The sequence below is a fragment of the Thamnophis elegans genome, chromosome 16, assembly GCF_009769535.1.
Source record: "Thamnophis elegans isolate rThaEle1 chromosome 16, rThaEle1.pri, whole genome shotgun sequence".
Lineage (NCBI taxonomy): Eukaryota > Metazoa > Chordata > Lepidosauria > Squamata > Colubridae > Thamnophis > Thamnophis elegans.
Window position 1 is genome coordinate 38,250,276 of NC_045556.1, and position 12,510 is coordinate 38,262,785.

At 46.4% G+C, this 12,510-nt stretch overlaps 1 protein-coding gene across 1 annotated transcript in view; it reads left to right on the plus strand.

The window, feature by feature from the left end:
- Positions 1-8,116, plus strand: part of LHX3 (LIM homeobox 3) — a 20,700-nt gene extending 12,584 nt beyond the window's left edge. The window contains exons 2-6 of the mRNA XM_032233251.1: positions 748-919; positions 1,180-1,382; positions 2,555-2,706; positions 5,922-6,093; positions 7,698-8,116. Of these exons, the coding sequence (XP_032089142.1) occupies positions 748-919; positions 1,180-1,382; positions 2,555-2,706; positions 5,922-6,093; positions 7,698-8,116 (1,118 nt within the window). The remainder of the gene's footprint in view (positions 1-747; positions 920-1,179; positions 1,383-2,554; positions 2,707-5,921; positions 6,094-7,697) is intronic.
- Positions 8,117-12,510: the final 4,394 nt, after the last annotated feature.

Here is a 12,510-nt window from a genome sequence, read left to right on the forward strand (position 1 = left end):
ACAAGCCGCGGGGCTTGGATCGCGCCGTCTCTGCATAAATGACATATAAATAATTCTTCATTTGAAGACAGATCTAATGATGGGGAGGGGGCTTTGGAGAGGGAGACGGCTTTGCCGCCGACAAATATTGCATTATCGGACAACAACAACAAAAATCACACACAGTGTGTGTTCTTTGTTTAATAAAAATAAAAAATTATATTTAAAAAAAAAATCACACGCAGTTTTTAATAACAAAATAGACATCGGCTGAGCAATAAGTGGGTAAGAGTTTGCCAGATGTCCCGCGGAGGATTCAATTTAGTATTTAATTCTCCTTGGAAAAGGGGAAAGGTCTCCCCTTCAGACGGATCCGGGTGACGGATCCACGTAGGATCAAGCCTTCCACCTGCCAGGACGGAGGAGGGGAGGGGAGGGGTGAAGAGGGCAGCGAGGAAGGGAGGGAGAAGCAGAGAATGAAGATGGCAGGAAGGAAGAATGGGAGGAAGGAGGAAGGAGGAAGGGAAGGAAGGAAGGAAAGGAAGGAAGGAAGGAAGGTAAGGATAGTAAGAGGAAGGAAGGAAGGAAAGGATGGTAAGAGGAAGGAAGGAAGTAAAGGATGGTAAGAGGAAGGAAAGGAAGGAAGGAAGGAAGGGAAGGAAGAAAGGAAGGAAGGAAGAAAGAAAGAAAAGGAAAGAAGAAAAGGAAGGAAGGAACTGATGGATGTCCTTGCTCTCTCTGAACCCTTTCCCCCACCCCCTACCGCAGACATCCCTCTCTGTGCAGGCTGCAACCAACACATTGTGGACCGTTTCATCCTGAAGGTGCTGGACCGCCACTGGCACAGCAAATGCCTCCGGTGCCACGATTGCCAGGTGCAGCTGGCGGAGAAGTGCTTCAGCCGCGGGGAGAGCGTCTATTGCAAGGAGGACTTCTTTAAGTGAGTAGAACCAAGGCCAGCCTCCCCCTCCGGCCTTCCCCCCCTTTCCCTCCCCTGGGGTTTCCTGCCTAAGCAGGGGGGTTGGACTAGAAGACCTTCAAGGTCCCTTCCAACTCTATCCCAGTCTAAGATGCCCACCAGGATGATGCGATGGTCACAGTTCCTTCTCTTTTAAACATTTGGGAGCTCCAAAACATTCCGAATTTTTCTCTTCCTTCTCATCCAACTGGACTTAAGCTCCTGCCGGTTTTAATCCACAGGAGGTTTGGGACGAAATGTGCAGCTTGCCAGCAGGGCATCCCGCCCACCCAGGTGGTGCGAAGGGCCCAGGATTTTGTCTACCACCTCCACTGCTTCTCCTGCATCGTCTGCAAAAGGCAGCTGGCCACCGGGGACGAATTCTACCTCATGGAGGACAGCCGGCTGGTCTGCAAGGCCGACTACGAGACCGCCAAGCAGAGGGGTGAGTTCGGGGCTCATCCCACCTCTGGCTTCTCCCACCTGGCCTCCAAATGGGTGGGGGGGGGTCCCCACGCCTCTCAGATTAGGAAGTTGCCGCAGATGGATTCCCACGCATGGAGAGGTTGCTTCTTTGGGTGGGGGGAAGTTTTTTATTTTATTTTTCCATCTTACATCATTAATCTCGCAGTGTGTCATCTGGGTACAATTTCTGTCCCATCATGTTTAACAGTTACAGCATTTTTTAATCTTTTTATCTCACCTTTACCTTTTGATTACATTTTAGTTCAACTCCTCCCTTAGAATTCTACATCCCCTCCCAATTATTCAGTTTTCTATTTCTCTTTGCCTATATTCACATTTCTATCCAATAATAAAAACATCCCCATGTCTTATAATACTCTGATACTTCCTTGTCTTTAATTGCCAACGTTAATCTATTCATTTCTGCACAGCCTAATGTTTTTTTTTTAATTCCCTCTCCCTCTGAGGGATTTTCCCCCCCCAATTTTGTGCAGATATTGTGGGGAGGTTGCTAAGACACAGTACTCATAACTAGGATGGGCAGAATTGTTGGTTTGCATTCCACCTTTATTATCTTTAACTCAAGGAAGTGAACATAGCTCAAACACCGTCTTCCTCCTATTCTTACAGCAGCAGCAACCCTGTGAGGTGGGTTGAGTTAAGAGAGAGTGACTGGCCCAAACTTACCATTTTATGACTAAGGTGGGACTTGAGCTCAGGATCTCCTGCTTCCTAGCCTGGTGCTTTAACCACTAGGCCCAATTGGCTCTCATATTTCCTGGCTGTCCACTGCATATGAGGTCCTCTTTTATAGGTTGCTCTCAACTTCCAAGCATTCTTTTAACGAAGGTCCAGTTCTGGCCAAGGGCAGAGACAAAGGATGACCTTGGCTTTCTAGAAAGAATGTTGTTATGGCTACATCGCATCTCACTCCTTACAATCCCCCCTCCCATTTTCCCACAATAGAAAATCCATGGTAGAATAATAGAAAGTGTGACAGGCCAAAGACCCCAAAGAAAAGAGGCCTCACACCCTGTCCCACTATCCCCATTTATTTGTACTCATTTCCTTTGTTCGTCCCCATGCTTATAGTTACACCTGCTGTCTTGTACGTGTTCGACAAACTAAATAAATAAAATAAACATTTTTCAGAGGCTGAGTCCACGGCGAAGCGACCTCGCACCACCATCACCGCCAAACAACTGGAGACCTTGAAAAATGCCTACAACAACTCTCCCAAACCGGCACGGCACGTCCGGGAGCAGCTGTCTTCCGAAACAGGCCTGGATATGAGAGTCGTCCAGGTGGGTGTTAACGCTGGAGGGGGGCAGAAAAATAAGCGAGGGATGGAGGTTGGAATCCAGGTGGGCCTTGGAAGGCAGGTTCTGACCATTTCTCCAGCAGTAAAAGAAATCCCCGTATTGTTTTATTTGCCTTATGGCACGTTCACATCACATTCTGATTAAAAAAAGAGATCTGGAGTCTAAAATAGTATAAATGCATGTGCAGCTTATGGGACGCGGTGGCTCAGTGGCTAAGACGCTGAGCTTGTCGATCAGGAAGGTTGGCAGTTTGGCGGTTCGAATCCCTAGCGCCGCGTAAGCTCCCGTTGACTCGTCCCAGCTTCTGCCAACTCAGCAGTTCGAAAGCACATAAAAATGCAAGTAGAAAAATAGGAACCACCTTTGGTGGGAAGGGAACAGCGTTGCCGGCCACATGACCATGGAGACTTTTTTGGACAGTGCTGGCTCTTCGGCTTTGAAGTGGAAATGAGCACCGCCCCCTAGAGTTGGGAACGACCAGCACAGATGTGCAAGGGGAAGCTTTACCTTGGAAAGAAGTCTCCACATTGTTTTATTTATCTTATGGCACATTCACATCACATTTTGATTTAAAAAAGAGAGATATAGAATCTAAAATATTATAAATGTATGTCTATATTATAGTTATCTATCTATGTATCTATCTATCTACCTACCTACCTACCTACCTACCTTTCTATCTATCTATCTATCTATCTATCTATCTATCTATCTATCTATCTATCTATCTACCTACCTTTCTATCTATCTATCTATCTATCTATCTATCATCTATCTATCTATCTATCTATCTATCTATCTATCTATCTATCTACCATCTGTCTGTCTGTCTGTCTGTCTGTCTGTCTGTCTATCTATCTATCATCTATCTATCATCTATCTATCAACTACTATCTATCTATCTATCTATCTATCTATCTATCTATCTATCTATCTATCTATCATCTATCTATCTATCTATCTATCTATCTATCTATCTATCTATCTATCTATCTATCTATCTATCTCTTCAGCAAGGAAATCAGCAAAGTCTTCATTACTAAGCGAAACAATTGTTAAATGAGCCTTGCCCCGTCTTACGACCTTTCTTGCCACAGCTGCTAAGTGAATCACCGCAATTATTAATTTAGTCACACGGTTGTTAAGTGACAACCTTGACTTCTCTTGGCAGAAGGTCGCAAAAGTGGATCATGTGACCCTGGGGCACTGCGACCGTCATAAAGAGTCCCAAGGGAGTGGGCGGCATACAAATGTTAATAATAAATCTAAATCTAAATATGAGCCAGTTGCCAAGCTTCCAAATCTTGATCACGTGACTGTGGGAGGCTGCAACGGTCATAAGTGTGAAACACTTCCCTTTTTTCGGTGCTGTTGTAACTTTGAACGGTGACGAGATGAGGTGTTGGTGTCAGTTGAGAACTACCTGCATTGCAAATCCTAAACAAATTAAAATCCTGTGGGATGCAAAAAGAATCTTGTCTCGTGGCCCTCGGCCAGATCCCCCGTTTCAACTTCTTCTTATGGCCCTGCATTTTTCATCGCCGAAAGAACATTTTTGTCACTCGGTGAATTTATCTGCAAAACACCCCAGGCGCCCAGACCACGTACCCTCCTCACCGCCACTTCCTTCCCCGTTTCCAAATTCTGCTTGCATTCAGAAATACGTGTTTCACAACGGAAAAATTTATGTTTGCATATATCTTGCGTCGTGCAACGATTTTACCCGGAGAAAAAGGGGGAAGGAGGAGAGGGGATAAGGTTTTCCTTAGAAAACCTCCACGTTGCTCTAAGGCAGTGTTTCTCAACCTTGGCCACTTGAAGATGTCTGGATTTCAACTCCCAGAATTCCCCAGCCAGCATTCGCTGGCTGGGGAATTCTGGGAGTTGAAGTCCGGACATCTTCAAGTAGCCAAGGTTGAGAAACACTGCTCTAAGGGGTCTGAAGCCACACCTGGCTTGGGTTTCTACCTGCAACTGAAGGAGGTGTGCAGTTAACAAATATGAAAAAAGAGGTAGCCCTCGGCTTATAATAGTTCATTTAGTGTCTGGTTGAAGTTACTGGTGTTCTGACCGAGGCTTCCCGAGAGCCTGAAGCCAACTCCTGGTCCCGACAAAAAACCCTTTTATTAATTGACTGTGAATTCTGCTCATTCACCTCCAGTAAAGTCTTTCAAGGGAGGATTTACAGTCACAAACCTTATCTCACTTGGAGAGCTGCCAGGTTGATGTCTGCAGAACTTGGCAACAAACTAATTGTATCCTGCAAACTCCACTTCCCTTTCGCTCCTCTTTTATTTCCTCTGGGGAGGGGCCATTCACCGTCCACCTGTGGCCTTACTCCCAAGTCCACCCCTGTTCTTTAGCTCTTCCCTTCGTCTGGCCACTCTGCACATGGGCACACTGGGAACAGGCTCCAGCTGTTCTTCTGCCTCACTGATCTCCGACTCCGAAGGCAGCTGATAACTGTCAGACGACCTTGGCCCCCTCTCTGCCTCCGACACAGAGCCCTCACCAGAGCCTTCCCCAGACTCCAGGACTGGCCCAGCTTCCTCCCCAACCCTCCTCACTCTCTGAATCTGCTGCCAGCTCCGTGGGCCGCTGGTGGGCCACAACAGTTACACCGGCACTGAAAAACATTATTTACGACCGTTTTCCACACTTGGGGCCATTGCAACGTTCCCATGGGCACCTGCTCAAAATTCAGACACTTGGCAACTGATTCATATTTATGACCGTCGTGGTGTCCTGGGGTCACGTCCTCCCACTTTGTGGCGTTTTGACAAGCAAAGTGCTCAAGCAAACTGGAGGTTTTTAAACAGAGATTGGACAGCCGTTGGTCTGGGATGGTCTCCCGCTTGAGCGAGGGTTGGACTAGAGGACCTCCGAGGTCCCTTCCAACTCTGTTCTTCTGTTAAAAGGTAAATGGGGGAGCCAGATTCACTTAACATCCGTGTTAGTGACTTAACAACTGCAGTGAATCATTTAACAACGGTGGGAGGAAAGTTAGTCAAACGGGGCCAAACTCACTTAACAACCTTCTCGCTTAGCAACAGAAATTTAAATGAAAAAAAAGTAAACAAAATAGACCAAAATTAAAAATAAAAAAAAGGAAATTTTGGGCTCCGTGGGGGGTCATAGGGGGAGGGCTACCTGTGTGTAAATAAGAGGACTGAACGGGCCTCCTTTCCCCTGTCCAGGTGTGGTTCCAGAACAGAAGGGCCAAGGAGAAGCGCCTGAAGAAAGACGCCGGGAGGCAGAGGTGGGGACAATATTTCAGAAACATGAAACGCTCCAGGGGGAATTCCAAATCGGACAAGGACAGCATCCAGGAAGGGGGACCAGACAGCGATGCTGAAGTTTCCTTCACAGGTACACCAGACATCGTAACAGGGTGCCTGCAAATCTATGCTCCAGAACAGCCGTCACCAACTGGGGGTCTGCGAGAAAATGTCGGTGGTTTGCAAAAAAATTATTTGCACTTTTTATATTGCACTAACTCCGGGGTCCTCTAACTAAGACCCCTGGGATGGATACGTGCAATGAACGCTTGTGTTGCTGCAGAGAGTCTTTCCCCTTCGGGGTCTTTTTGTGCGGATCAAAGGGGGGCAGAAGTTCCAACTTGGGGTCTCCTTCAGCCTCCTAGTGGGGAGCTTTGGGCGAAGGCCGGAGGGAAGAGCCACTGGTGGCGAAGAGCCGGAGGGCTTCGTTCCAGTGGGACGGCATCATGGCCTGGAACTGGCTGAGCATCTCAGCCCACTGAGCCTCCAGGCACCTGGCCTTGAACTCCCGCAGGTCTTCCCTCTGCTTGGAAAGCCCATGCTCCTAGTCCTCAGTGAGGTGCTTCTGCTGAGCCTCCTTCTCGGCCAGATCCAATTTGAACCGAGCTGTTTTGCCAACTCTTTCTCCTGGGGGCTGCTTAGCTCCAGCAGCTGCTTCCTGTGGGGGCCCTAAGGAGCCCGGGAGGGCAGGGGAGGAGGGGCTGGGAGGGGAGGGGCAAGCAGAGGCTGGCAAGGCCCTCCTTGATGTGAGTGACATCATGTTGGACACGCCCACCCAGCCCCTTTGAAGGCAATTAAGTTCAGGTAGTTCTTGACTTACAACCAGATAATTTTGCTCACTAAGCAATGTGGCCATTAAATGAGTCTCATACATTCCCGAGCCCATTTTCTGATCTTTTTTGCCACGGTCGTTAAGTGAATCCAACTTCCCTCATTGACACGAGTGTCGGAAGCCGGCTGAGAAGATCACAAATGGGGATCATGACGTAACTCTGAGACACTGAACCCGTTGTCAGTCCACCTCAGTTGCCGGGCAACTGGATTGGGATCATGTGACCTGCAACGGTCATAAGTGGGAGGACCAATTACAAGCCACCTTTTTCGGGGCTGTCATAACTTCAAAGAGGTGGTCAACGAATGGTCGTAAGTCAAGGACTACCTGCATTCACACAACCGAGTTGAATATATACCGTATATCTTGAATTCTCCTCTTTGGGGATCCCAGAGACTCCCCTGAGTCATGAACTCACATCTGCTGGGTGAGATGTCTTCAAGATATAGAGATTGGGTTGTAAAATGAGGCACAGTCATGGGATGACTCACTTAATGACAACATCACTTAGCGATGGAAGCCCCGGTCCCAACTGTAGTGGAAAGTCAAGGAGGATCTCTACCAGGTGTGGACTGGAGTCCAGTTCTTCCCTTCCTGCAAGTGGAGAGAATGAAGTTCAGAGTAGAGGTTCTTCAAGGAAGTCCCCAAGATGCTTTTTCAAAGCAACAAAGTCCAGTTGCCCTTTGAACAAGCACCTTTGGCACAACCATGACCTGGATGATGACTGAACATCTCCATAGATGTCCTTCAAGTTGGAAGTTCTTTCCCAAAAAGAGTAGCCCTGAGGGATACGTCCCTTGTGGGCCTCCTCCTCCACCACCTCCTCCTCCTCTCTCTCCCACTTTCCCCTTTCCTTTTTCCAGATGAACCTTCCATATCCGACATCAACCATCCCAACGGGATTTACAGCACTCTCGGGGAAAACTCCCCCGTCCTGGCGAAACCCCCCGGGAGCGGTGGAAACTTCTCCTTGGAGCATGGTGGCCTCCCAACTCAGGACCAATTCCACGATCTCCGGTCAAACAGCCCTTACGGGATGCCCCCCTCGCCAGGCTCCTTACAAGGCATGTCCGGCCACCCATCCTTGATGTCCAGCTTGGTTTACCCAGACCACGGCTTGGGCATTGTGGGCCAAGGCGGACAATCGGTGCCTCAACCCATGAGGGTCTTGGGTGGGAACGGACCCCATTCGGATCTCTCGTCGGGAAGCAGCGGGGGGTACCCGGATTTCCCAGCCAGTCCGGCTTCTTGGCTAGACGAAGTTGACCACGCACAGTTTTGACCCTGGACTGGAGGAACTTCTTGAGACAGTGGACACCTGCCTGGAATGACGCAGGAGAAGAGGTCAGCCGGCAGAGGAAAAAAGGAGGAGGCCACGGAAGCTCCCGTCCAAGGTTGGGTCTTGGGAGAAGTGGAGGAGGAGATGGCGGCCTCAGCTTGATGGAGCCCTCTGGGCAGCTTCTCCCCCGGACACGGCTCGACCCGGGCGGACTTTGCTCTCCCAGTTTGGCGGAGCGTTTGTGAGTATCAGGAAGGAGGGTCCGGAGGGGCCCCCGGGGTCCCTCAGCCTGTTCTCGGTGCGTTCCTTCATGGCAGAAGAAGAAGGTATTTTTTGATAAACCCCGAGGAAACCCGTCAGCCGGGGAGGAGAGAAGAGAAACCAAAGGGGCCTTCGCTTTCTTTTTCTCCGACGTGAGTAGAGCAAGCAAGCGCCATTCTGGGGGGAGCTCTAACCCCAACCCTAAAGAAGAGATGAGTTGGATGGCTGGATCTTTGGTTTCCTCCCTCTTCCTCTTTCCTTTCCTCCCTTTCTCTCTCTCTCTGTCCCTCTCCTTTTTCCCCCTTCCTCTTCTCTTTCCTTTCTCTTTTCCTTTCCTTCCTCTTTCCTCTTTCAGTTCTTTCTCCCTCCTTCCTTCCCCTTCCCTTTTCCTCATTTTTCTTTCTTTTCTTCTTCCCTTCCTCTTCCTCTTTCCTCCCTTTCTCTCTCTCTGTCCCTCTCCTTTTCCCCCTTCCTCTTCTCTTTCCTTCCTTTCTCTTTTTCTTTCCTTCCTCTTTCCTCTTTCAGTTCTTTCTCCCTCCTTCCTTCCTTCCCCTTCCCTCATTTCCCTTCCTCTTTCCTCCCTTCTCTCTCTGTGTTCCTCTCCTTTCTTCCCTTCCTCTTCCATTTCCTCCCTTTCTTTTTTCCTTTCCTTCCTCCTTCCTCTTTAATTTTCTCCCTTTCTCTCTCTGTTCCTCTCCTTTTTTCCCTTCCTCTTCTTTTTCCCTTTCTCTTTTTCTTTCCTTCCTTTCTCTTTTTCTTTCCTTCCTTTTTCTTTTTCTTTCCTTCCTCTTTCCTCTTTCAGTTCTTTCTTCCTCCTTCCTTCCCCTTTCCTCATTTCTCTTTTCTTTCTTTTCTTCCTCCCTTCCCTTCCTCTTCTTCTTTCCTTTCCTCCCTTTCTCTCTCTCTGTCCCTCTCCTTCTTTCTTCCTCTTCCATTTCCTCCCTTTCTTTTTTTCTTTCCTTCCTCCTTCCTCTTTAATTTTCTCCCTTTCTCTCTCTCTTCCTCTCCTTTTTTCCCTTCCTCTTCCTCTTCTATTTCCCTTTCCCTTTTTCTTTCCTTGCTCCTTCCTCTTTCTGCTCTTTCTCTCTCCCTCCTTCCCCTTCCCTCTTTTTTCTTCCTCCCCTCCCTTCCTCTTCTCTTCCTCTTTCCTCCCTTTCTCTCTCCCTCTGTCCCACTCCTTGTTTCTTCCCTTCCCTTCCTCTTCTCTTCCTTCCTCTTCTCTTTCTCTCTCCTTCCTTCCTTCCCCTTCCCTTTTCTTCATTTCTCTCTTCTTTCTTTTCTTCCTCCCTTCCCTTCGCCTTTTGCCTTTCTTTCCCTCCCCTTCCCTAATTTTGACTAAAGGAAGCTTTAACGTCTCTTCTTAATATGCATTTTTTTTTAATCCCCCTCTTTCTTTATGTTCAGGATGCTGCATTTAGCTATGCTTTCTTCAGCATCTTCCCTTCCTTTCCTTTCCCCCCCAACAGAATAAAACAGCCTCAACTGTGTATCTAGATTTTCAAAAGCCAAGTATTGAGTCTCCTTTATTTTTATCTCTCTGTGTGTGTTTGTGTGTGTGTGTGTACACACACACACACACACACACACACTTTTTATTCTGTTGGGGAGGAAAGGAAAGGAAGGACATATTATATATATAATATGTATGTATGTATATGTGTATATATATGTATATATATATAAAGTCACTGTAATTAATTTGTAGGCTATTTTCTATGCCGCTGTAAATGAGCTGCTTTAGCTATACAGACTGGATGTCATTCTGGATCTGTTTTGTTTTTTGGGACAATTTCTGATATGGGAATGGGGAGTTGTATGGATGCCTTTTAAAAACCATTTTTCTTTACAACTTCTCCCGTGTGTCTCCCCGGATCGGAAAGCAGCTGCTTTTGCCCTTATAGGTGGTGGTGGGGACATAAAATCAGCAGCTGGCAGAGAGGGGGGGGTCCTGTGTATCCCCCTTTATCGATTGGCAGCCCATAAATCCAACCCTGTTCTCCAACAGACAGCGGTTAAAGGAGCCACGGGGCATTTCCATACACCCCAGAATCTGCAACACTGCAGACACAACCAGCGCACAGACACAACCAGGTGGGGAAAAAAAACCCCTCTTTTTAAAGGAAATGCTCACAGCTTGGATGGGTGTTTTTGCATTCAAAACTGACCGGTGTTTAAGCCTGGTGCCCAAGGATTTGCTCAAATGTTTTCCTTTAACAGATCTCTCCTTTCGTTGACAACAATTGCTGCAATACAGAGAGTTCTCAACTTACAACCACTCGAAGTTACAACCGCACTGAAAAAAAGTGACTCACGCCCACTTCTCACACTTACGACCACTGCAGCACACACACCCCCACGTGATCAAAATTCAGATCTGTGATGCTGACTCCTATTTACGACGGTGGCAGTGTGTCCCCCTATGGTCATGTGATCCCCTTTTGCCAACTTCTAACCGGCACAGCCCACCGGGAAGCCAAACTCACTTAACAACCATGTTGCTCATTGAACAAGTGCAGTGTGATTCACTTAACAACGGTAGCAATAAAGGTGGTAAAACAGGGCAAAACTCAAATGTTTCACTTAGCAACAGAAATGTTGGGTTCAGCAGTGGTCATAAGTTGAGAGCTACACACACACACACACACACACACACACACACACACACACACGTTTTCTGGGATGCCCCCAAGAGACAGAGGGTTAAAATCGGCTGCAATTTCTCAAGATTTTCAATTTATTTCCTCCTGTGGAGAAAGGGACACCACACGGTTCAAGAAAATTCATTCAATCCATCTGCGTATGTCCAAGTTTGTCAAATGTGTGTGTCTTTGCTTTCCAGTTGCCAAACGCTCCTTCCACATCTTTTATTAAAAACCTTTAAACTTTAGGCTCAATTTTTTTGTATGTTCAAGAACAGCCCAGTGAGACGTTCTTTTTTAAAATTAAAAAAAAACAAACATTGATGGTCCCTTTATATTGTGTGTTTTCACAGCAGCCGAGAGCAGCCAGATGATTTAAGTATGAGAAAACAATCTCTAGATCTCATCACCTGTAAAGCTAAGTATTAAGTGTAGGTTATGTGTAATGTTTGGTGTCGCTTTCTCTCTAATCAAATACCATTAAGATTTTCAATAAATTTGTCAGCTAAAGATTGATGAGGTCTTTCGCAGAATTTAATCTATCTTGATTTTTTTAAAAAAATTGCACCCTGATTAACAGAATCAGACCCACCTTCGGGGCTCAATGGACACCCAGGGGCAGCCTGTCACTCTTTTGCTATATATATATATATAATATTTATAATAATAAAATAATAAAATATTGGGTTCTGCCTGGATGGTCTCTTGTGACGAGCCGAAGGACAGAGAATGGAAGTAGTGATCTTCCTCCCATATTTGGGCATACCGGGGGTTGTAATATATATATTACAACCCCTGGCTGATAAGGAATCGAGCTGTGTAGCTCAATGGTTAACACATCTGCCTGAGAGGCAATAGAGCACAGGTTCGATTCCCAACATAGGGTATGGCTAGCTGATGAGAGCTAAATAGCTTGAAATAGATCTATACTAGTCTCCCTTTATTTATTTATCAGCATAAATATAACAAATATATATATATATATATATATATATATATATATATATATATATATATGTTTTTTTATTTGTGCTGGTAAATAGCACAAATAAAAAAACACAAATATAACAAAGGCAACAGTAAAAATATTGGGTTTCTGTCGTGATGGACTCTTGTGACGAGCCGATTGACAGATGATGGAAGCAGTTAGCTTCCTCCCATAATTGGGGCTTACCAGGGGTTGTGACTCTCTCTCTCTCTCTCTCTCTCTCTCTCTCTCTCTCTCTCTCTATCTATCTCTCTATCTATCTATCTATCTATCTATATATATATATATATATATATATAGTCAAGAGAAAACATGGGAGAAACATTTGACCAATGTAAAAGGATTGTCAAAAGATGAATGGTTGATAGTGTGGGATGAATGCTTATCAAATTTGCAGTTCACGAAACTGGAGGGATTGTTCAACAGAAATTTCCAAATGCAGCTGTGCCAGGGTGCAGATGTGGGTGCCAAAAAGTACAGGATGGAATTTAGCAGAAACTCATTTGACG